Source organism: Cherax quadricarinatus, chromosome 75 (assembly GCF_038502225.1).
Source record: "Cherax quadricarinatus isolate ZL_2023a chromosome 75, ASM3850222v1, whole genome shotgun sequence".
Taxonomy (NCBI): Eukaryota; Metazoa; Arthropoda; class Malacostraca; order Decapoda; family Parastacidae; genus Cherax; species Cherax quadricarinatus.
In genome coordinates, this window is record NC_091366.1 from 19,478,506 (window position 1) to 19,505,536 (window position 27,031).

At 39.3% G+C, this 27,031-nt stretch overlaps 1 protein-coding gene across 3 annotated transcripts in view; it reads right to left on the minus strand.

The window, feature by feature from the left end:
* LOC138854939 (uncharacterized) overlaps positions 1–27,031 on the minus strand; it is a 398,435-nt gene that overhangs the window by 354,118 nt on the left and 17,286 nt on the right. The window contains exon 1 of one of the 3 annotated variants that reach the window (XM_070101084.1): positions 25,720–26,439. The exons of the other annotated variants lie outside the window; for them this stretch is intronic. Coding sequence (XP_069957185.1) covers positions 25,720–25,740 — 21 coding nt within the window. The 5' untranslated portion in view covers positions 25,741–26,439. Of the gene's footprint in view, positions 1–25,719; positions 26,440–27,031 lie in introns of those variants that run through there. 3 annotated transcript variants of the gene reach the window in all.

A 27,031-nucleotide genomic window follows, 5' to 3' on the forward strand; every position in this document is an offset into this window, starting at 1 on the left:
ATATTCTCTTTTCTCTTTCCATAACTGATCATTTAACATTACTGCTACCCCTTCCTTTGCTCTAACTCTCTCAGATACTCCAGATTTAATCCCATTTATTTCCCCCCACTGAAACTCTCCTACCCCCTTCAGCTTTGTTTTGCTTAGGGCCAGGACATCCAACTTCTTTTCATTCATAACATCAGCAATCATCTGTTTTTTGTCATCCGCACTCCACGCACATTTAAGCATCCCAGTTTTATAAAGTTTTTCTTCTTCTCTTTTTTAGTAAGTGTCTACAGGAGAAGGGGTTACTAGCCCATTGCTCCCGGCATTTTAGTCACCTCATACGACACGCATGGCTTACGGAGGAAAGATTCTTTTCCACTTCCCCATGGACAATAGAAGAAATAAAGAAGAGCAAGAGCTATTTAGAAAAAGGAGAAAAACCTAGATGTATGTATATATATATGCATGTGCGTGTCTGTGAAGTGTGACCAAAGTGTAAGTAGGAGTAGCAAGATATCCCTGTTATCTAGCGTGTTTATGAGACAGAAAAAGAAACCAGCAATCCTACCATCATGCAAAACAGTTACAGGTTTCTGTTTCACAGTCATCTGGCAGGACGGTAGTACTTCCCTGGGTGGTTGCTGTCTACCAACCTACTACCTACTTAAAATATGTATTACCTATAACTAAACCCCTTTCTATACAAAGTTCAATCAAAGGGCTCCCATTATCATTTACACCTGGCACCCCAAACTTACCTACCACACCCTCTCTAAAAGTTTCTCCTATTTTAGCATTCAGATCCCCTACCACAATTACTCTCTCACTTGGTTCAAAGGCTCCTATACATTCACTTAACATCTCCCAAAATCTCTCTCTCTCCTCTGCATTCCTCTCTTCTCCAGGTGCATACACGCTTATTATGTATTATGATTATTAATTTAGGGAACTGAAGCTCTATCATTATTGTAATGATAATTACTGATAATAATTTAGGGAACTGAAGCCCCTCATCAGCGCCAAGGTTCCTTGACATTGGTGAGGGGCTCATGATCTAGGGAACTGGATATATGCTCTAGTTCCGTATATTAATAATAATAATAATAATAATAATAATAATAATAATAATATTATTATTATTATTATTATTATAAATAACAATAGAGCTTCGGTTCCCTAAATTGTCAATAATAATAACAGTAATAATAATAATTATTGCAATAACAATAATAATAATAATAATAATAATAATAATAATAATAATAATAATAATAATAATAATAATAATAATAATAATAATAATAATTGCAATATGATAGAACTTCAGTTCCCTAAATTAATAATAATAATAATTATTATTATTATTATTCTTATAACAAGAGAGCTTCAGTTCCCTAAATCATTATCAATAATAATACAGTAGAACCTCATATTTTGAACGTATTGCTTATTGAACTCTTCAAAAATCAACTGCTTTTTTCGAACTAACTTTGTCTCTATTATCGAACTCAGCCCTATTGTCGAACTGCTGGGTACCGGACCTGTCCGCCTTCTTCAGAGATTAAGGAGATTTGCGTCAAGTGGAATGATGTCCAAATGTTTGTGGAAGAGTACCGCCCTGAGCAAGCTGAAACAATATGTAAAGTAAAAGGACACAAGTGCAACTAATGTGACATTTTATTGTGGCAATGTTTCGCTCTCCAGGAGCTTTGTCAAGCCGATACAAATAGTATATGGGCACAGAGGGTATATAAAGGCTCAGAGTGAGGTACAATACTAGTGAGGTACCATTTTGATGTTCACTAGTGGTAGTAGTGATAGTGACAAAAGTTGTAGTAGTAGTAATAATACAATTAATACATGAGTGAAAGGATATAAAAGCTATTTACTGAAAACAGTAAACCCTGCCATCACATAGTCTCTCCTGTTATACTACACAAAGCACATTACAGAGAGTGAACACTGAAACAACCTGCCTCTTTCCAGTCAATATTTGTCCAACCTATTTTTATGTTACCCAAGTAATAGCTTTTATATCCTTTCACTCATGTATTAATTGTATTACTACTACTACTACAACTTTTGTCACTACTTCTACTACTACCACTAGTGAACATCGAAATGGTACCTCACTAGTATTGCACCTCACTCTGAACCTTTATATACCCTCTGTGCCTATATACTGTTTGTAATGGCTTGACAAAGCTCCTGGAGAGCGAAACATTGCCACAATAAAATGTCACATCAGTTGCACTTGTGTCCTTTTACTTTACAAAATTCCCTTTATTTAAGTCAAATCTAGGGAAGAACAGGGTTTCCGTGTTCTTAGGTACTGAAGCCTTTAAAACCTCGCCGGTAAGGTGACACTGTTTGGGTGGCATGTCAGTAATTCTACCAACATTATTACAAGCTGAAATAAGCCATCTTTGCAACAAATTCTGTGACAAAACCATGTCCCATTTTAGGGAAATCTTAAAGAGGTACCAGAAACAGAGGACTGTGTACAGTTATTTTGTGAGACAGGGGTCCAGTGACTCTCAAGCTGGTCCTAGTGGCATTAAAAGACAGAGAAGGGAAGTAACCCCAGAGAGGGCTTTGATACCTAAATTAAGTCCTCATGGAGGGGGATTCCCCTTCCAAACACTAACCCCAACTCTCTATCTCCTCCTCCCTATCTTCCAGATGCCATCACCAATCTTCAATAAAGGTAAGTAAAAATGTTATTTTATATGTTTATTTAAATTTACAGTGGAACCTCAAATATCGAACTGCTCCCAACTCAACCAATTATGTAAGTGTATTTTTATAAGTACTTTTATAAGTGTATTTTTGAGGGTCTGAAATGAACTAATCTAATTTACATTATTCCTGATGGGAAAAAATTCATTCAGTAACGGCACTCAAACAGCCATCTGGAACAAAGAAAGTTCGATATTTGAGGTTCCACTGTATTAATACATAATTGTACACTATATCTGTTGTATGTAAAACTATAATTAATCTCTATAAAATGTATTTTTTTGTGACTATTTTTGGGTTTCTGGAATGGATTAATTGTATTTCTATTATTTCTTATGGGAAATATTGCTTTGCTTTTCAAACTTTTTGAATTTAGAACTAGCTCCTGGAATGAATTAAGTTTGAAATTTGAGGTTCCACTGTAATAAATAATAATAATTATTATTATTATTACAATAACAATAGAGCTTCAGTTCACTAAGTTAATAATAATAATAATTATGTACATAATACACACATAATAATAATTGAGAATGCTGCCGCTAGTTGGCAGTACACATGTTTACATTACTGTCGAAGCAGTACTCTCCTACTTTGCTTACAGTTTTGACAGTCATTTGGCCAAATTTCACTTTTCTAACCATGGGTCCTAAGAAAATAAGTGCAAAGTACAGTGCTGAGAAGAAAAAGACAATGATTTCCATGGAATTAACGCATTAAATCATAGATAAATGTAAGCAAGGTGCATGAGTTGTGGATTTAGCCAGACAATACCAGCGCAGTACATTTACTATATATATGATACTAAAGTAGCAGGAGTCAATAAAGGCTATAGTGCCAGCCAAGGGCATTACAATAACATCTAAGCTGCTGACCTCTGTCTATGAAAAGATGGAGAAGCTGCTGCTGACATGGTCGAGAGAGAAGCAGCTCGCAGGAGATCCCGTATCAGTTATGTTCAGTGATTAAACAAAATAAATTGTATCAGTTATGTTCAGTGCATAAGTACATATACACTTTATATAAACAGTTTATTATTTCTTTACATTCTGTAGTGTATTATGATTTATTATGTGTTTATATATAGAATTTTCAGTGTTTTCCTTAGAATACTAGTGATCTGCTGCAGTTAGCCTCAAAAATGCTCCATTTTCTTTTACAATAAGAGCATGGGAAGCTACTCTCAGTATATACATACAGGAAATGGCAGACACTTCTTCCGCTGCCTCTGACACTATATTATGGCCTATTTTATTCATTTTAGAGTATACAGTGGACCCCCGCATAACGATATTAATCCGTTCCTGAGAGCTCATTGTTGTGTGAAATTATCATTATGCGAATGAATTTTCCCCATAAGAAATAATGGAAATCAAATTAATCCGTGCAAGATACCCAAAAGTATGAAAAAAAATTTTTACCATATGAAATAGTACATGCACAATATATATTGTGCATGTACTACTCTACTAAATGAAGAATAAATGACACCTTTATTGAAGATGCAGCAATGACTGATGAGACACTGTGTCCTGAGCGTGCCTTTTCCTCCTGAGTACTGTAGGTCCTGTTTGGTATTTTCTTCCAGAACATGCCTTATCACACTGTGTATGCCACTACGATTCTTAAATCTCTCAAACCAACCTTTGCTGGCTTTAAATTCACCAATATGAGCACTAGTTCCAGGCATTTTTCCCTGTTCACCTGGGTGTTAGTCGACTGGTGTGGATTGCATCCTGGGAGACAAGATTAAGGACCCCAATGGAAATAAGTTAGACAGTCTTCGATGACACTGACTTTTTTGGGTTATCCTGGGTGGCTAACCCTATGGGGTTAATTGTTTCTTGGCATTCTCAATAAGCCACACCAACAATGGTGCTACAGCAGCAGCAGCAGCAGCTGACAGTGCTACAGCAGCAGCAGACGGTGCTACAGCAGCAGCAGACGGTACTACAGCAGCAGCAGCAGCTGACGGTGGTACAGCAGCAGCAGCAGCTGATGGTGCTACAGCAGCAGCAGCAGGTGACAGTGCTACAGCAGCAGCAGCAGCAGCTGACATTGCTACAGCAGCAGCTGGCAGTGCTACAGCAGCAGCAGACGGTGCTACAGCAGCAGCAGATGGTACTACAGCAGCAGCAACTGACAGTGCTACAGCAGCAGCAGCAGCTGATGGTGCTACAGCAACAGCAGCAGCTGACAGTGCTACAGCAGCAGCAGCAGCAGCTGACAGTGCAGCAGCAGCAGCTGACAGTGCTACAGCAGCAGCTGACAGTGCTACAGCAGCAGCAGACGGTGCTACAGCAGCAGCAGATGGTACTACAGCAGCAGCAGCAGCTGACGGTGGAACAGCAGCAGCAGCAGCTGACGGTGGAACAGCAGCAGCAGCAGCTGACGGTGCTACAGCAGCAGCAGCAGCTGACAGTGCTACAGCAGCAGCAGCATCAGCAGTTGACCATGGTACCACAGTATTTCGATAATATTTCTCACCCTTTTTACCACAGGGTTGGCACTAGAAGCTTTCTTGGGGCCCATGGTCACTTATTTTGCAGATAAAATCACCAAAAACGCTGTAATAATACGAAATGTTCCGATTGTATGCTTGGATGTTACCGCGGAGGCTGGCTTGTAAACAATGCCACCGGCGGAACATGTGAGGCTGGCTCAGGCCTCACATAGACGCGTCTCAGACGAATAGCGTTGAGCGAGTTTTTTAGCGCTATGCGAGGCAAAATTTTAGTGATGAAATGTATCGCTATGAGGGTTTAACGTTATGTGATGCCAACGGTATGTGGGGGGTCCAATGTATATATCATGTTTCTTTGTTAATTATATTGTTTATTATGTCATATTAGATAAATTGTGATAGATAAATAAACCGTACAGTTGACATTATCCTCATATTCAAGTATTTTTTCTCGTCTCTCCAGAGTGCAGGAATGAATTAATGGCTTTTCAGTTAATTTAAATGAGGAAAATTAATTTGATATACGAGTAAACTGAGTTACAAGCTAGCTCCTGGAACAGATTAAACTCCTAAGTCAAGGTTCCACTGTATATTATAGCAACTATTAGTTTATGCAGTCACATAGATACATTTGATACATTCCGAATTGTAACATTAAAATTCATATGAATATATTAGGCTACTATATTAGCAATATTCTACCATAATTTTCCTCCTATTCATATTCTTTATTCATTAGATTTTCTTTAGCTCTTTCTAAACTGGTTTATATAAATAATGACTTTAACATGAGAAGGTCTCATTATTTTCCTTTAATCCTTTGAGGGTACAAGAATTTAAAAAGAAAAAATCCAATTTTTTTTTTTTAATTCTTGGACCCTCAAAGGGTTAAGTCTATTCTTTAATTTCTTTTTGCTTAGGTTAATGCCCACTGTTATGTACATACAAAAATAAAAATGTTAATTTCCTTGCAAAGTTTACAGTGTGTGGTTTACATATTATAAAATAATTACAAAGAAAACCACTAGCATGCCTAGGCATTTCAGGCAGACTGATCCAAATTATTACTCTATATTGGCACAGGTTATGGAGCAGTGCATTTTGTTTATTGATGTTGGGTAACTGAAGTGATTATCATTTATTAGATTGATCATTTCGGGGTAGTACAAAACATATAACAATATTACAGTTAGTAAATTTAGTAAAGGGAATTGTTTTATCTCAGCATGATAGACTGTTTCTATAAGAGCTCCTATAATGTCTGAGTATTTCAGCAAACTTACGACTAACTTAAGATTAATTATGAAGTAACTATACAGTGGACCCCCCACCTTACGTTATTAATCCGTTCCTGAGAGCTCAACGTAAGCCAAAATCATCGTTAGCTGAATTAATTTTCCCCATAACAAATAATGGAAATCAAATTAATCCGTTCATGACACCCCAAAGTATGAAAAAAAAAAAATTTTACCACATGAAATTTTAATTTTAATACACATGAACTGAAAAAGACATGCACAATTACTATTCTGCTAAGAATAGAATACATGACACTTACCTTTATTGAAGATCTGGTGATGATTGATGGGATGGGAGGAGGGGAGAGTGTGGAAGTTATTGTTTAGAAGGGAAATCCCCTTCCATTAGGACTTGAGGTAGCAAGTCCTTTTCCGGGGTTACTTCCTTTCTTCTTTTAATGCCACTAGGACCAGCTTGAGAGTCGCTGGACCTCTGTCGCACAACAAATCTGTCGATAGAGCTCTGTACCTCCTGTTCCTTTAAGCCTTTCCTGAAATGGGCCATAATATTGTCATTGTACAGGTTGCCAACACGGCTTGCAGTAGCTGTGTCAGGGTGATTTTCATCTGTAAAGGTTTGCAGTTCAACCCACTTTGCACACATTTCCTTAATCTCTTTTTTCAATTCCATACTAATTCTCACCCATTTTATCACAGGGATGGCACTAGAAGCTTTCTTGGGGTCCATGGTGACTTATTTTGCAGTTACAAGCACTAAAAACACTGGGATAATGTGAAATTTGCTGAATGTATGTGTAGATGCAACCGCACTGGCTGGCTTGTCAACACTGGTGCTAAGGCCACACATGGGTTGCATCCCAGACGAATCACGTAAGGTGAGTTTTTTATCGTAAGGCGAAGCAAAATTTTTGCGTTCAAGTGTATCGTATGGCGGATTTAACGTAACGCGATGCGTTTGTAAGGTGGGGGTCCAGTGTACAGTATTAGGAATTTTACATTTACAATTGTTTGGGAGAGGGTAAGTGTAAAATAGGGAGAATTACAGATACTTTGGGCAAGTCTATTTTGTTTTGGATGTTGGGAGAAGTAAATTACCTGTATGAACCTATTGAGTTCGTGCAAGTAATATGATTAGAAGGCAACAGTGTTACACTACTTACCTTATGTTGCACCACTCAGGTATATAGGAAAAATTTAAGGCACTCTGGTCACAAGAAAAGTGTCTCCCTTTGGCACCCACTACTCTCTATACACATCTCCCTGGACCAAATTTATATGTTAAAAATTAACCCTTTGACTGTTTCCGACGTATAAATACGTCTTACGAGCCAATGTTTCTGACGTATTTATACGCACAAATTCTAGCGGCTTCAAATCGCGCGCCAAAGGCCTGGTAGGCCTACACGGGAGAGAATGGGTCTCAGTGGTCGGTGTGCACCCTGTGAAAAAAATCTGGGACCTAGCGGTGCATTGTGGGAACGCCATGTTGTCAGTCCATTTTCACCATGCCTCTCGGTAAGAAGTTCCTCACTCCTCGGCGGATTGGAGGTCTTTTGTTCCCAAGTGATAGCTCTAACAGCGATGAAAATGTCAGTGACAGTGAATTCAAGGGTTTTCAAGTGAGTGTTACCGAAAAAAGTGCCCAGGATAACGTAAATAGTGACGAAAACCCAGATGACCCACAACCTTCGACCTCTGGTGCTGTGCCGGCTTGTTCACATTCACCTTCGCCTGTACCAGGACGAAAGAGGAAACTATTTGGTCGTGTACAACACCCTGATGATAGCAGTGATAGTGATAGTGATAGTGATTTCAAGGTCATTGAAAGCAGTTCTAGTGACAGTGAGAGTGAATATTCCCCAGTGAAGCGCCAGTATGTACGACGTAGCATGCGGTCTGGTAGTGTTTCATATGTTGTTCCAAGGGGAAGGAGAAACTCTGGGAGCACATCCCGTGGCCCAACACCACGACCTGATAGTGAAGATGACGATATTGTAACGATGGGTATGAATGGTGACAGTGAGGGAGGAGGCAGTGGTGGTGATAGTGAGGGTGGCACGGCCCATGTGGCACCATCACCGGGCCACGCTACTAGCCACGCGGCTGACTCAGCAGAACAACCAGCCTCACCCTACCCCACACTGCCACAACCTGCACCACCACAACCTGCACAGCCACAACCACGGTACAATATCCAGACCCCACCAGCAGACCGCATCTGGGATTGGCAGGACGGTGACGAGTTTGTTCCCAGTCCCCATGACTTTGATGAAACACAAAGTGGAATAAAGCCATCTTGTCCACTTGGGAACAATGCCAGTGAACTGGACTGCTTTGAGTTATTCTTCGATGAACCCCTGATGGACATCATTGTCAGGGAAACCAACACATACTGTGAATACACCATGGCAAATACAATTCTCTCACCAAAATCACGGCTACACAAGTGGAAGGAGACAACTGTGGCAGAGATGTACCTGTTTTTTGCCACAATAATGCTTATGCCACATGTGTATAAGCACACTGTCACCACATACTGGACAACAGATCGCCTGATTTCAACTCCAGGTTTTAGTGACATTATAGGTGTCAATCGTTTCCTGATACTGTTGCGTATGTTACACTTTTCAGACAAAACCAGGCCTGACAGAAGCGACAGGTTATATAAGATAAGAAATGTGTTTATGTACCTGAAACAAAAGTGCTGCATGTATTTTTATCCCTTCAGGAAGCTTGTTATTGATGAGTCCTTGATTTTATTCAAAGGAAGACTCTCATTCAAGCAATATATACCAAGCAAGAGGAAACGCTTTGGTATAAAGCTATTTGTACTGTGTGATTGCAGAAGTGGTCTTGTTTTAGATATTACTGTGTACACTGGCAGTAATACTTTGAGAGATACCATGAAGTTATTGGGTATCTCTGGTGATGTGGTTCGAACAATGATGGAACCATATCTTGGTAAGGGGCATATGTTATTTACTGATAACTGGTACACAAGCCCCTTACTCAGTGATTTCTTGCGAGTGAACTTGACAGACGTGTGTGGCACAGTGCGTGGTAATCGCAAACATATGCCAAGGTTCGACGCTGGCACTCGCAGAGGTGAGGTGCAAGCCTTTGCTGCCAATGACATCATGGCATTTCGGTGGCATGACAAACGTGATGTCACATTGTTGACATCAGTTCACACAAACGAAATGGTACCCAGTGGCAGGGACAACAGAGAGACCCATGAACCCATTCTAAAGCCTGCAGCTGTCATGGACTACAACCTCAATATGCGCTTAGTGGACAAATGTGACATGCAGATTGGGTTTGCAGACTGTGTACGCAAGAGTTATAAGTGGTATATCAAACTTTTTTTCCATCTTGTTGATATCTCTATGCTAAATGCTTATAACATATACAAGTTAAAGACCAACAAAACACCAAAATATGGTGAATTTTGCCTGTCAGTAATCAGACAAATAATTGCAAAGTACAAAGGAGCAACTCCTGCAATAGACCAGCGCCCACAGACGTCATCTCGTTTGAGGCCTGGTGATCACTACCCCATACAACTGCCTCCTACTACTGCCAAGAAAAATGCTCAGAAGAGGTGTTATGTATGTATGCATACCACAAAACGCCCACAAACACGCAGAGACACTCGTTTTATGTGTGAGGAGTGTGAAGTGCCCCTCTGCATATACCCATGTTTCAAAGAGTTCCACAAGCTGCAGCAGTTCTAGGAACGTGGTTAGTGACTGTACATATGTATATATATTATGGAACAATAGTAATAAACATTGTTTTGTATTGTTTGTTTGTGTAAACAAAGTGTATACACAAACTAATAGTGATAAAGTTTGTTCTGTTATTGTGTTGTAAACAATGAGTGTATATTTGAACAATGCACCTTACATTGGTCTCACAGGCCACATAAGTTACCTGGAAAAGAAAAATATTGAAAAATGCAAGAAACCTTTGAATTAGAGTAAATAAAAGAATACCGGGTGGGCGGCAGTCGCCGCTGTTGCCATACGCACGTCGATTTCTGCAAACTTTGCGGCTCTATATCTCGGTAAGTACTGATGGCAAAAATTTTTTTTTAGGCTTAAAACACTAGTAAAAATATTCCTAACATTTTCATAAGAAAAAATAATTTTTTTTTTTTTCGAATATTTGGCGACATAGAATGACAGTTTCAGAGAGGGCCCTGAAACAGTCAAAGGGTTAATAAATATAATCAATAATTATGGTACTAATATTTATACTGAAAATTGTCGATTGTGTCATTGGGTAAGACTGATGGAAGGAGGAGTTTATCTGGAGAGTTTATCTGGAGAGAGTTCCGGGGGTCAACGCCCCCGCGGCCCGGTCTGTGACCAGGCCTCCTTAGGTCAGTGTCCCAGGATGCGACCCACACCAGTCGACTAACACCCAGGTACCCATTTTACTGATGGGGAACATAGACAACAGGTGGAAAGAAACACGTCCAATGTTTCTACTCTGGCTGGGAATCGAACCCAGGCCCTCACCGTGTGAAGCGAGAGCGTTAACCACCAGGCCACCAGAGGGGTACACAGATATATACATCATATGAGAAAAATGATTAGATATAATACCACCATTTTCCAAATTTGTCTGGAGGTTGCCTAAATGTCGCTGAATCACTAACAACCTGCCTATCGTACAGAAAATGTTAGCCAACATGAATCTATGCAATAGACATTGTACTTAACTAAGGTTGACTGCATCCACTATTTCTCCATTCCCCATCCACTCTCAAAGTCAGGCCAAGTTAATATAGTTGCATCTTCAGCAGGATGACATTTCTGATTTGCTTTGTTCCAGTTTGGAAGGTTGAGCCCTATTAACCCTTTGACTGTTTACACCGTATAAATACGTCTTACGAGCCAATGTTTCTGACATATTTATACGCACAAATTCTAGCGGCTTCAAATCAAGCGAGAAAGGCCTGGTAGGCCTACATGAGAGAGAATGGGTCTCAGTGGTCGGTGTGCACCCTGTGAAAAAAATCTGGGACCCAGCGGTGCATTGTGGGAACGCCATCTTGTTAGTCCATTTTCACCATGCCTCTCGGTAAGAAGTTCCTCACTCCTCGGCAGATTGGAGGTCTTTTGTTCCCAAGTGATAGATCTAACAACTATGAAAATGTCAGTGACAGTGAATTCCAGGGTTTTGAAGTGAGTGTTACCGGAAAAAGTGCCCAGGATAACGTAATTAGTGATGAAAACCCAGATGACCCACAACCTTCAACCTCTGGTGCTGAGCCGGCTTGTTCACGTTCACGTTCGCCTGTACCAGGATGAAAGAGGAAACTATTTGGTCATGTACAACACCCAGATGATAGCAGTGAATGTGATAGTGATAGTGATTTCAAGGTCATTGAAAGCAGTTCTAGTGACAGTGAGGGTGAATATTCCCCAGTGAAGCGGCAGTATGTATGACGTAGCATGTGGTCTGGTAGTGTTTCATATGTTGTTCCAAGGGGAAGGAGAAACTCTGGGAGCACATCCCATGGCCCTACACCACGACCTGATAGTGAAGATGACGATATTGTTACGATGGGTATGAATGATGTGAGTGATGGAGCAGGCAGTGGTGGTGATAGTGAGGGTGGCACGGCCCATGTGGCACCATCAGTAGGCCATGCTACTACCCACGCTGCTGACTCTGCACAACAACCAGCCTCACCCTACCCCACACTCCCACAACCTGCACAATCACAACCTGCACAATCACAACCACGGTACAATATCCAGAACCCACCAGCAGACCGAATCTGGGATTGGCAGGACGGTGATGAGTTTGTTGCCAGTCCCCATGACTTTGATGAAACACAAAGTGGAATAAAGCCATCATGTCCACTTGGGAACAATGCTAGTGAACTGGACTGCTTTGAGTTATTCTTCGATGAGCCCCTGATGGACATCATTGTCAGGGAAACAAACACATACTATAATTACACCATGGCAAATACAATTCTCTCACCAAAATCACGGCTACACAAGTGGAAGGAGACAACTGTGGCAGAGATGTACCTGTTTTTTGCCACAATAATGCTTATGCCACATGTGTATAAGCACACTTGTCACCACATACTGGGCAACAGAATGCCTGATTTCAGCTCCAGGTTTTAGTGACATTATAGGTGTCAATCATTTCCAGATACTGTTACATATGTTACACTTTTCTGACAAAACTAGGCCTGACAGAAGCGACAGGTTATACAAGATCAGAAATGTGTTTATGTACCTGAAACAAAAGTGCTGCATGTATTTTTATCCCTTCAGGAAGCTTGTTATTGATGAGTCCTTGATTTTATTCAAAGGAAGACTTTCATTCAAGCAATATATACCAAGCAAGAGGAAACGCTTTGGTATAAAGCTATTTGTACTGTGTGATTGCAGAAGTGGTCTAGTTTTGGATATCATTGTGTACACTGGCAGTAATACTTTGAGAGATACCATGAAGTTATTGGGTATCTCTGGTGATGTGGTTCGAACAATGATGGAACCATATCTTGGTAAGGGGCATAAGTTATTTACTGATAGCTGGTACACAAGCCCCTTACTCAGTGATTTCAGTGAGGTGCAAGCCTTTGCTGCCAATGACATCATGGCATTTCGGTGGCATGACAAACGTGATGTCACATTGTTGACATCAGTTCACTGAAACGAAATGGCACTCAGTGGCAGGCACAACAGAGAGACCAATGAACCCATTCTAAAGCCTGCAGCTGTCATGGACTACAACCTCAATATGTGCTTAGTGGACAAATGTGACATGCAGATTGGGTTTGCAGACTGTGTATGCAAGAGTTATAAGTGGTATATAAAACTTTTTTTCCATCTTGTTGATATCTCTATGCTAAATGCTTATAACATATACAAGTTGAGGACCAACAAAACACCAAAATATGGTGAATTTTGATTGTCAGTAATCAGACAAATAATCGCCAAGTACCAGGGAGCAACACCTGCAATAGACCAGCGCCCACGAAATTACCCACACACGCCATTTTGTTTCAGGCCTGGTGATCACTACCCTATACAATTGCCTCCTACTACTGCCAAGAAAAATGCTCAGAAGAGGTGTTATGTATGTACACATACCACAAAACGCCCACAAACACACAGAGACACTCATTTTATGTGTGAGGAGTGTCAAGTGCCCCTCTGCATATACCCATGTTTCAAAGAGTTCCACAAGCTGCAGCAGTTCTAGGAACGTGTTCAGTGACTGTACATATGTATATATATATTATGGAACAATAGTAATAAACATTGTTTTGTATTGTTTGTTTGTGTAAACAACTTTTATAAACAAACTAATAGTGATAAAGTTTGTTCAGTTATTGTGTTGTAAACAATGAGTGTATATTTGAACAATGCACCTTACATTGGTCTCACAGGCCACATAAGTTACTTGGAAAAGACAAATATTGAAAAATGCAAAAAACCTTTGAATTAGAGTAAATAAAAGAATACCGGGTGGGCGGCAGTCGCCGCTGTTGCCGTACGCATGTCACTTTCTGCAAACTTTGCGGCTCTATATCTCGGTAAGTACTGATGGCAAAAATTCTTTTTTAGGCTTAAAACACTCAGAAAAATATTCCTAACATTTTCATAAGAAAATTTTTTTTTTTTTTCGAATATTTGGCGACATAGAATGACAGTTTCAGAAAGGGGCCTGAAACAGTCAAAGGGTTAAACCTATGGAATCATCAGAAAATTAATGCCAAAATTACCATGCAGTTTCACACTGGGATTTCAATATGGTAAACTCCTTATTTTACTGAATATCACTTTGGTTTAGTATAATTTTCACTGTTTTCTTTGCAGCTCACAGTGCAGTGCATTACCGCATTTTCTGTTCATCGGAGGTCGATTCACTGTAATTTGTCCTTAATGAAGCTTGATTTAATTCAATGGGTTATTATCACCTACATTCACACTCTCCAAGCAGGCATCTCTCTCTCCACCCCTGCACAAGCACAGATATTGTCTGTTGGTTCTCTTTTTCATTCCAAATTAATTTTAAACCAAAAGTAATACATTTATTATGCACATTTACATTGTAAAATTTATACAATATAAATTTGAGAAAATTATATCAAAATTTTTCACACTGCGGCCAGGCAGAGTTTGTTGATGAACAACTTAAAATGCTCTTTCCTCTAGGAGACAATTCCAGCCAACTCTAGCATGTATGGCTGTTCTCCTAGCAGGCCTTACTACAATTTCATCTTGCATCACTTGGTCAGCTATCTTCAATATTACTTATGTCACTTTCCCTTAGATCTTCATTTACATTTGACTGAACACCATTTAATTCCAAGGGATTTAATTTATTAATGGTACAAACTTTCTTGACCACAACACAACACCTTGACATTCCTGATAGCACCTCGTGCATCTGGGTATAATGTCAGTACCTTGCCCAGAGGTCACAATTTTCGATGTTGTTCAGTATCAATTAACACAATGTCACCTGGTTGAATGTTCTGTCAATTTACTTGCTCTGACGCACCATAAAAGCATTCACATAGTGTAAGAAGATACTCTTTATGCCACACATGGGTCCAGTGATTACTTTATTTAACATTTTCAATTTATTACCTAGAGGGATTGGTACCAAACCTGCACATTCAAATCACTCCCTATGAAAGCAAAAGACTCAGCAGGAAATGCAACATTCCTCCAATGAAAAGCAGGGGTGCCACAAGTACATTGAGAGACAACACAGTAAGTGTCTGGGGTTCAAGACCGTTCACTTGCCTCCCAGCACCTAAAGTCAGTACCTGACCAACTGGGCAGCGGTCCATACGTCAGCTTGCGTGTGGCTTGCAGTAACAGTCCGATTGATCAGACCCTGATCCACCATGAAGCCTGGTCTCAGACCGAACCGCGGGAGCACTGACCCCTGAAACCCTCTCTAGGTAAACTCCACACCTCCAGGTAGCACTGTTACATTATTATTATCATCATTTTCCTCAGGAGTATCTCTATGAATAGGTGCAGCTTCCAATTTTTGTCCACATGTGAAGGTGTTATACACAAATAATCCACTCATAGAAGAAAGGAGCTTATGACAACATTTTGGTCCGACTTGGACCGTTTACAAAGTTACTTTTGTTAGTGTGACTTTGTAAATGGTCTAAGTGAGACCAAAGCATCATCATAAGCTCCTCTCTTCTATGTGCAGATTATTTGTGTATTGTTCCAGTCATGGTATTGTCCTTGTTTTTATTTTTTATGAAGGTGTTAATATATCTGCATCAGGAGTATCACTTATGTATGAGAGGGGACGATTATTTATCCGTAAAGCCACCCCTTGCTACCATACTCTGAGAGCAATAAATTTGCAGACACACCCTCATTGGGTTAACAGAGATTGAACATCATTATTCTCCATTAATTCTATCAAATATTGGGCACCTGCCCCAAAATTAGTGGCATTATCTGAAATCATCAATCTTGGATAGGATCTCCTAGCTGCAAATTTCTGAAACAGCTATAAAAACTGTTCTACAGACAAGTCCTGAGGCCTTTCTAAATGAACTGCCCTAGTAGCAGTGCAATTTTCATTAATAAGATATCTTGACATGTCACACAGGTTATTATACTGTCTATCTCTGTATTCCCAAATAAGTGGATAATTAAGCACATAGTGTTCAAGACAGTGACCATATGCCTGATCACATAATTTGCATTTAGTTTGATCATCATCTGTGTACATGCAGCAGCAGCAGCAGCGGCAGCAGCAGCGGCAGCAGCGGCAGCAGCAGCGGCAGCAGAGGCAGCAAGCTCTGTTATTTTTCTCACCTGCAGAGCCCACCAACGCTTCAATGATGGCCTAACTGCACTCTTAACTGCACTAACGTACGTAGAACCCAGCATGACCCAAGATAATCAACAGTGATACCTACAAACTGATAAACTATGGATTGAAGTGAAAACTGTCCCTCAATCTCCAAACACAAACCCGCTGCCAGACGACTACCTACTCCAAGCTCTTAACTATCTTACTTTCTTCATATAACCTCAGCAACTCCTTTACTACTATGAGACCAACAAATAGAAGAAACAGCACTAAGACCAGAAAGGCAGCGCCTAGAAATCGACTATTCCATAAGATGACCCAGCAGGATGCCGGTGCATCATCCACCACCATCACCACCCAGAGCGACGCATCACCAACAACAAAATGGCTGACTCACCCACAACACCCATCCAAGTCAACGCTACAACAACACTGACCGTGACTGACTCCCTCCATACCTCTACTACCTTCATAGGATTTAACCCAGCTGATATGCTGCCAGGTATGATTAATGATCCTGACACTCTAAAGCACTACATCACCACCCTAACGGCGGATAACATGAAACTTCATGCTGAAAATATGTCTTTCCATGCAACAATAACAAACCATGAATCTAAGTAACTTCACCTTGAGAATAAGATCAACAACCTTGAACAACAACAAACATCAAATGGCATGACTGATTTTAGCAAGACCCTCCAATCAGTCATAGCCAGTCACTCAGAACAAATAATTTCCCTAAACACGAAGATTGATAATGCCGTCAAGGACTGGAAAATAAACATGGATACCCAATTGAACAATTATTTTGCTAACCAAGATGATAAGGCAGAGCAAGACAAGTTATCTGATGCAGTAGTAATTAACACTCCACTCTTTCCCAGTGAATTAAACCATTCCAACTGCAAAGATACAACTCTCCAGATCATACGTGACCACCTACATGTTAATGTAACAGTGTCGGAAATAAAAGAATCGCGGTTACTAGGGAACCAAAGTAGAAAAAGTGTTATGCTTAGATTTCACACACAAGACAGTAAAAATGATCTAATAATTTCATCTATTAAAGCAAAAAAAGATATATACATAAATGAGTCTCACAAGAAAACGACAGAACCTCCTGTACAGAGTGAGAAAACTGAAACGTGAGAATAATGATAAAATTCACCAGTGCTTTGTATGTGATGGACAAATTCTAGTAAGAAAAACAAATGTAGGCCGTGTGTACTATATTACAAATGAAAATGAACTAGCAATCTTCCTTCATGATGCAAACATTACAGAGTCTGACTGATATTAGTGACCAATTTCTTACTACGTTAGTGTATGTTATGTCATTATTGAACTAATCCCTGTACTATCACCTCCTAGATAGTATTTACTACCTCATTATCCCATGTGTCCCACACAGTTCTTTGTGTGACCCATTTTGTGTTATCTTCCCAGATTCCTATTCACAAATTATTATTTGTTAATAGGATACTTACTCTTTATTAATATCTGTATTACCTTTTTCTTTCCTACTTGAGCCCTGTTAAAATTTTCTAATAATCATACCTAATTTTCCCTTTCTCCCAAATTACAAATAATTAACTAGTGTATGTTCCTACTACACTACTGTGCAAAAAATTCCTTTGACCATCCTTCACTAGCTAGTCCCAACTACCTCAAATAATATTCCTATAGTGATATTAACTGCTCAAACTTTATGCTATAAGGCAAATCCTACTCTTAGATTATTTTCATATCTTAGTGACTACATTGTGTGTGCGATTAGTGAATATTAGTGTATATTTCAATTACATTATTGTTCAAGGCCCTAAACTATTTTTGCTAACTAGGACCAACTACCTCATATTACTTTTTACTTTTTATACTACAATAAATTCCTCAACTTATTATATATAACAAATCAGATCTTTCTCCCAAATCAATATTATATCATAGTGACTATCTGTCAATTTAGCTTTGTTTACCATTACTTAATTTAGTCCCTTATATATTTATCTCCTTTATTTTAGCTTTCTATAACTACCTTAGTTCATATATTCACAATTGTTAAAATAATCAAGGTGCTATTCTCAGGTGCTAAAGTGTAATAAGTTCATTATTTTGCCATTATATTCATTTATTTGATTACCACTTTATTTGTTCACCACAAATTATTTTAGTCCCTTTTATATTGTCTTACTTATTTTAGCTTTAAGGAGCTACCTTAGCTCATATTTTTACATTTATTAAAATAATTCAGGTGCTATTTTATAACTTTAGAATATTTCCTTAGTCTTACACTTAATTCTAACTATAGATTCACTATAAATCTTATGATAACAAGCATTGATCCTGATACCAACCTCTTATTGAATGACTTAAATGAATCAAACAGTAACTGTAATTACTACACAGCAGAACAATCTAAGGCACTTCTCAGAGCCAACAACAACATAACTGTCTTTAACTACAATATCAGATCTTTAAGCAAACATTACGATGACCTCATAGCATTACTAAATTCCCTGCATGCCAGTATGTCCATCATTACTCTCACCGAAACCTGGCTAAAGCCTGATACTACAGATGTCTATGCCATTCCTGGTTAAACAGCCATACACAACTGTAGACCAGATCAACAAGGGGGTGGCACAGCTATATACTACTCAGACCAACTAGAATGTATCACTAATACTTGCACAAGGGATGAACATGGGGAATATAGTGAAAACCTAGGAAGTATGATAACTGATGCACACATGAACAAAGATCACTTACTACTCTCAGGTGACTTCAATATAAATCTCCTACAAGACCAGGACCCACACATTACTGAATTCACAAACACTATGAGTAACTGCATGTTGCTACCAACAGTAACAAAACCTACAAGAGTTATGGAGACTAGTGTTTCCCTACTTGACCACATCTGGACCAACAACATATCCCCCTTAAGATCAGGCATAATCACAGATAATACAACAGACCACTACCCTACCTTCCTCATAACAAACCTAGGCAAATTACCCCTAGACACTACTAAAGTCACTTTCAGACTTCACAATGAGGAAACTATTAATAACTTCACAGCAGCAGTGACAAACATTGACTGGCACACTGAGCTAGAAATCTATACAGATATTGACGAATATATTAATAATTTTCTAAAAAAGACCCAATACCTCTATAACAAGCACTGCCCTAAAAAAACTAAACAGATGACAGCTAAGAGACTGAACAGTCCCTGGCTAACACCCAGCATCCTCAAATCCATAAATACAAAGCACCTATATGAAAAACAGTACAGAATGGGCCACATAACCAGAGACCAAACAAGACGTTACTCGTCAATCCTAACCAGCCTAATAAGAAGGGCTAAAAAACTGTATTATGAGAACAGATTATCCAACTTACAAGGTGATATAAAAAAGACCTGGAAAACCCTATCAAAAATTCTAGGAACAAAAAAGATAACACGAAATAGTGAAATTGATTTAACATAACCAGATGAACCCCAACTCCCACCTACTGAAACAGCAGACTCAATGATTTCTTCTCCACTATAGGAAAAAACCTTGTCAACAAAATCTCAAGCTCAGATACCCCACCCAATGACTACCTCACTGGCAACTACCCGAACACACTGTTCCTAGCTCCGACTAACCCAACTGAAGTCTTCCTTATTATCAACACACTAAAAAACAGGACAGGAGATTTAAATACCTTACCACCCTTTATATACAAAAAAGTGTCACAGGTGCTATCACCAATCATTGCAACACTCTTTAACAAATCTATTGAATCCTCTACCTTTCCTACAGTTCTCAAAATAGAAAGGGTCACCCCAATCCATGAAGGAGACCACACAGACTTGAATAACTATAGGCCAATATCCAACTTACACCCTCTCTCTAAAATCTTTGAAAAATTAATTCATAAGCGTATCTATTCCTACCTCATCTCCTACAACATACTCAACCCCTGTCAGTTTGGGTTCAGGCCTAATAAAAATACTAATGATGCTATTATACACATGCTAGAACATATTTACACTGAAATAGAGAAAAAAGAAGTCCTGCTGGGGATCTTCATTGACTTACGTAAAGCTTTTGATACAGTTGACCATGACTTGCTCCACAGAAAATTGTCACACTATGGTATGAGAGGGCACTCCCTCAACTACCTTAAGTCATACTTCAGCAACAGAAGCCAATACAGTGGACTCCCGCACACCGTATGCATCGCATACCGCTCGCTTTTATCGCAAAAATTTTGCCTCGCATACCGCCCAAAAACCCGCTCACCACTCTTCGTCCGAGACGCGTCCAATGTGTGCCCTTAGCCAGCCTCACATGTGCCGCCGGTGGCATTGTTTACCAGCCAGCCTCCGCGGTAACATCCAAGCATACAATCGGAACATTTCGTATTATTACAGCGTTTTTGGTGATTTATCTGGAAAATAAGTGACCATGGGCCCCAAGAAAGCTTCTAGTGCCAACCCTACAGCAATAAGGGTGAGAATTACTATAGAGATGAAGAAAGAGATCATTGATAAGTATGAAAGTGGAGTGCGTGTCTCCGAGCTGGCCAGGTTGTATAATAAACCCCAATCAACCATCGCTACTATTGGTGGTACAGCTGCTGCTGCTGCTGTAGTACCGTCTGCTGCTGCTGTAGCATCGTCTGCTGCTGCTGTAGCATCGTCTGCTGCTGCTGTAGCATCGTCTGCTGCTGCTGTAGCACTGTCAGCTGCTGCTGCTGTTGTACCACCGTCAGCTGCTGCTGCTGCTGCTGCTGTAGTACCATCTGCTGCTGCTGTAGTACCGTCTGCTGCTGCTGTAGCATCGTCTGCTGCTGCTGTAGCACTGTCAGCTACTGCTGCTGCTGCTGTAGCACCATTGTTGGTGTGGCTTATTGAGAATACCAAGAAACAATTAACCCCAGAGGATTTGCCACCCAGGATAACCCAAAAAAGTCAGTGTCATCGAAGACTGTCTAACTTATTTCCATTGGGGTCCTTAATCTTGTCTCCCAGGATGCAACCCACACCAGTCGACTAACACCCAGGTGAACAGGGAAAAATGCCTGGAACTAGTGCTCATATTGGTGAATTTAAAGCCAGCAAAGGTTGGTTTGAGAGATTTAAGAATCGTAGTGGCATACACAGTGTGATAAGGCCTGTTCTGGAAGAAAATGCCAAACAGGACCTACAGTACTCAGGAGGAAAAGGCACTCCCAGGACACAGTGTCTCATCAGTCATTGCTGCATCTTCAATAAAGGTAAGTGTCATTTATTCTTCATTTAGTAGAGTAGTACATGCACAATATATATTGTGCATGTACTACTCTACTATTGTGCATGTATCCTTCTCTTTGTGTGTAGGAAAATGTATATTTCATGTGGTAAAATTTTTTTTTTCATACTTTTGGGTGTCTTGCACGGATTAATTTGATTTCCATTATTTCTTATGGGGAAAATTCATTCGCATACCGATCATTTCGCATAACAATCAGCCCTCTTGCACGGATTAAAGTCGCTATGCAGGGGTCCACTGTATGTGTATACAAATGTGGCAAACTCTTCCGCACAACCAATTACAGTTGGTGTCCCACAGAGAAGTGTCCTAGGCCCTCTTCTCTTTCTTATATACATAAATGACCTACCAAATGCATCGCAACTACTCAAATCCACACTATTTGCAGATGACACTACATACGTCTTCTCTCACCTGAGCCCAGTCATGCTAGCCAATATTGTAAATGTGGAATTACAGAAAATATCAACCTGGATGAGGACCAATAAACTTACTCTAAACATTGACAAAACCTACTTTCAGTTTGGTAACAGAGCTACAGATGTGTCTCTTAACATAATGATAAACGGATCACCTATCACAAAACTCACAGAGGGAAAATTCTTAGGAATCTACCTTGATAATAAACTCAAATTTCAAACACATATACAACAAATTTCCATAAAAATTTCCAAGACCATAGGCATACTATCGAAGATACGGTACTATGTTCCACAGTCAGCCCTCCTGGCCCTATATCACTCACTTATTTACCCCTATCTCACCTATGGAATTTGTGCATGGGGCTCAACAACAATAAACCACCTCAGACCACTAATTACCCAAGAAAAGGCTGCAGTCAGAATGATAACAAATTCCCACTACAGGCAGCACACTCCACCAATTTTCAAAACTCTAAATGTGCTCACAATACAAAATATCCATACTTATTACTGCACCTACTACATACATAGAACACTTAACTCTGATATAAACCTTCCCCTCAAACGTCTACTTACCAACCTCAACAGAACACATGACCATAACACAAGGCACAGATCACTCTTTGATGTTCCTCGTGTCCATCTCACTCTATGCAAAAACTCAATGCACATAAAAGGCCTGAAAATCTGGAATTCATTACCTGTGAATATAATAGAAACACTGTCTGTTTATAAATTCAAGTCTCTTCTCAAAAATCACTTACTCACCCACAACTAAATAAATACTGAATAAATATCTCATAAATTGTATCTCATAAATGTTTCTCATTATTATATCTTATAAATGTCATCCTGGGACCCAATCAAACTTTGTTACTATTTAACTTCACTACCCAACAGAATACTCCATTCTACTGATTGCACAGCATCACGGTAAATGACCATATGACCTGTCTTTGTAATACTCATTTGTACTAAATTGTTATCTGTTTACAATAATTTTTGTACCACTGAATATATCATTGCTTAGTTAATCTTAAGTTAATTTTAAGCCTGCCCATAATGCTCTGTATACAAGGGGCTTTGGCATGCTGCACTTTAACCCTTTGACTGTCGCGGCCGTATATGTACGTCTTACGAGGTACCGTGTTTGACGTATATATACTCATAAATTCTAGCGGCTTCAAATCAAGCAGGAGAAAGCTGGTAGGCCCATATGTGAGAGAATGGGTCTGTGTGGTCAGTGTGCACCATATAAAAAAAAATCCTGGAGCAGGCAGTGCATAATGACAAAAAAAGAACTCCGGCCGTTTTTTTTAATTAAAATGCCAACTTTGTGGTCTATTTTCGTATAGTATTTATGGTTGTATTCTCATTTTCTTGGTCTCATTTGATAGAATGGAGAACACATTATAGAAAGAGATGTGATTTTGATTGATTTTACTATAAAAAGAACCTAGAAATGGAGCTCAAAGTAGGGGAAATGTTTGATTTTTGCCAATGTTCAAAAGTAAACAAATGATGCCATTTTCCAATAAATGTCCAACTAGCCATTCTAATATGCAGTCACGAATGGGTTGATGTTATTTATACAATTATTACAGTATTGCAGTAGTCTGCATAATAGTAAATCTTCTATTTTTTGTTTACCTGGAGTTTACCTGGAGAGAGTTCCGGGGGTCAACGCCCCCACGGCCCGGTCTGTGACCAGGCCTCCTGGTGGATCAGAGCCTGATCAACCAGGCTGTTGCTGCTGGCTGCACGCAAACCAACGTACGAGCCACAGCCCGGCTGATCAGGAACTGACTTTAGGTGCTTGTCCAGTGCCAGCTTGAAGACTGCCAGGGGTCTGTTGGTAATCCCCCTTATGTGTGCTGGGAGGCAGTTGAACAGTCTCGGGCCCCTGACACTTATTGTATGGTCTCTTAACGTGCTAGTGACACCCCTGCTTTTCATTGGGGGGATGGTGCATCGTCTGCCAAGTCTTTTGCTTTCGTAGTGAGTGATTTTCGTGTGCAAGTTCGGTACTAGTCCCTCTAGGATTTTCCAGGTGTATATAATCATGTATCTCTCCCTCCTGCATTCCAAGGAATACAGGTTTAGGAACCTCAAGCGCTCCCAGTAATTGAGGTGTTTTATCTCCGTTATGGCCGCCGTGAAAGTTCTCTGTACATTTTCTAGGTCGGCAATTTCACCTGCCTTAAAAGGTGCTGTTAGTGTGCAGTAATATTCCAGCCTAGATAGAACAAGTGACCTGAAGAGTGTCATCATGGGCTTGGCCTCCCTAGTTTTGAAGGTTCTCATTATCCATCCTGTCATTTTTCTAGCAGATGCGATTGATACAATGTTATGGTCCTTGAAGGTGAGATCCTCCGACATGATCACTCCCAGGTCTTTGACGTTGGTGTTTCGCTCTATTTTGTGGCCAGAATTTGTTTTGTACTCTGATGAAGATTTAATTTCCTCATGTTTACCATATCTGAGTAATTGAAATTTCTCATCGTTGAACTTCATATTGTTTTCTGCAGCCCACTGAAAGATTTGGTTGATGTCCGCCTGGAGCCTTGCAGTGTCTGCAATGGAAGACACTGTCATGCAGATTCGGGTGTCATCTGCAAAGGAAGACACGTGTGCTGTGGAATAAAAATTCAAAATAGAAAGCAAGAATAATATCAGAGGGGACTGGAGATGTGACTGATGAACAAAGAAAATGTTATTTTAGAGCCAGGAATATCTGCATTGTTCATTCTGGACCTTATTTTGAAATTGTCATATTTTTTAGTTTTCGTGAAATTGGCCAAATTCCAAATTTCTGACCACATTATTAGGTAGTTGAAATCGGTAAATGGGCAGTTTCTTGTACTCAATCGATAGAAAAAATGGAGTTCTAAAGAAATAGCTATGAGTTTGGGCGACTGAAACAATGAAATTAGCTGAAAATAGGGCTCAAAGTTGGCGAAATCGCCGATTTGTAAACATCGCTGAGGTCGCTAACTTCGCGAGAGCATAATTCCGTCAGTTTTCCATCAAATTTCGTTTTTTTTGGTGTCATTACAATCGGGAAAAGATTCTCTATCATTTCATAAGAAAAATTTATTTTTTTTTTTTTAAATTTTGCGACACCAGGAGAAACCTCAGGATTGGGGGCTGCGACAGTCAAAGGGTTAAAAACTGCATTCCTTGTACTTCCCTGTATCATGTTCAAATTAATCTGTGTCTCCCAAACTGCCAGAAGTACTTGTAACCAAGCCTAAGCCTGGCCACTACAACATCAGTCAGTCTGTTCACACTGCAAGTTGCTCCATAAACATACTTATCTATGTTCATGTTATCATAGTGGGTTATGGATCTACTCAGGCTTCTAACTGCATTCCTAACATTATTCCTAACCCTAGACACAGATATACCAAAGTTATATTCTACATTCTTCTTCTGGGTACTCTTCTTGGCTAACATATGAATTTTATCATTCACACATTTACCCCTATCTCACCTGTGGAATTTGTGCATCTCAGATCATTAATTACCCAACAAAAGGCTGCAGTCAGATAACAAATTCCCACTACAGGCAGCACACTCCACCAATATTTAAAACTCTACACCTACTCACCATACAAAGCATCAATACTTATTACTGTACCTACTACATACACAGAACACTTAACTCGGATATAAACCCTCCCCTCAAAGGTCTCCTTACCAACCTCAACAGAACACATGACCATAACACAAGGCACAGATCATTCTTTGATGTTCCTCATGTCCATCTCACACTATGTAAAAACGCAATGCACATAAAAGGCCCAAAAATCTGGAATTCATTACCTGTGAATATAAAAGAAATACTGTCTGTTTATCAATTGAAGACTCTTCTTAAAAACCACTTACTCATCCACAACTAAATAAATACTGATTAACTGTAACTCATAAATGTATAACCTGTGACCCTATCAAACTACGATTTTTTTAATTACATTACCTAGTAGAATACACCTACCATCCGACTTACGACCGAGTTCGGTTCAGAGAAACCGGTCGTAAGTCGAAATGGATGTAAGTCAAACTTTATTACTGAATATCAACATAACATTTTTGTAATGACTTTATTTTATTGTTTTATTTTGGTATTTCATGTTTTACTTTACTTTTTATGCTCTTAGTACTGTATTTTATACTGTAAGGTTTAGGATAAACACTGTGTACAACACAAACACTTGTTTATTTCCCAGAAATTTGGCATAAAAAGGATGGTCATAAGTTGAGTCATCGTATGTCGAGCAGGTCGTAAGTCGGATGGTAGGTGTACTCCATTCTCTTGAATGCTCAGTAACTCATCAAATGACCTTATGACCTGCTTCTGCACTACAAGTCATTGAATTTATTCGATTTGACCGGATTGTATTATAAATTGTGCTACAAATTTGTACAACTATAAAGCTTCTTACTTGAAATACTCATTTGTACTTCATGTGGTAATTTGTTTACTGTAATTTTTACCACTGAATATATCATTGCTTAGTTAATTTTGCCATTATATTCCAAAGCTCATTTTTTTGATTACCACTTTATTGGTCACCACAACCTATATTAGTCCCTTTTATATTATAATTTTATACTATAATTCTAACTTTAAAAAATTACCTTGATAGTACTACCTACTATCATATTCCCAAGCTCCACTATTTGATCATCACTTTATTTGTATTAGTCCCTTAGCTCATTATTTTACATTTGTTAAATAATCCAGGTGCTATTTTTTAGCTTAAGACTATTTACTTTGTTTTATACTTAATTCAAACTATAGATTCACTACAAATCTTATGATTACAAGCATTGATCCTGATACCAACCTCTTATTTAATGACTTAAATGAATCAAACAGTAACTGTAATTACTACACTGCAGAACAATCAAAGGCACTCCTCAGTGCCAACAACAACATAACTATATTTAACTACAATATCAGATCTTTAAGCAAGCATTACGATGACCTCATAGCATTACTAAATTCCTTAC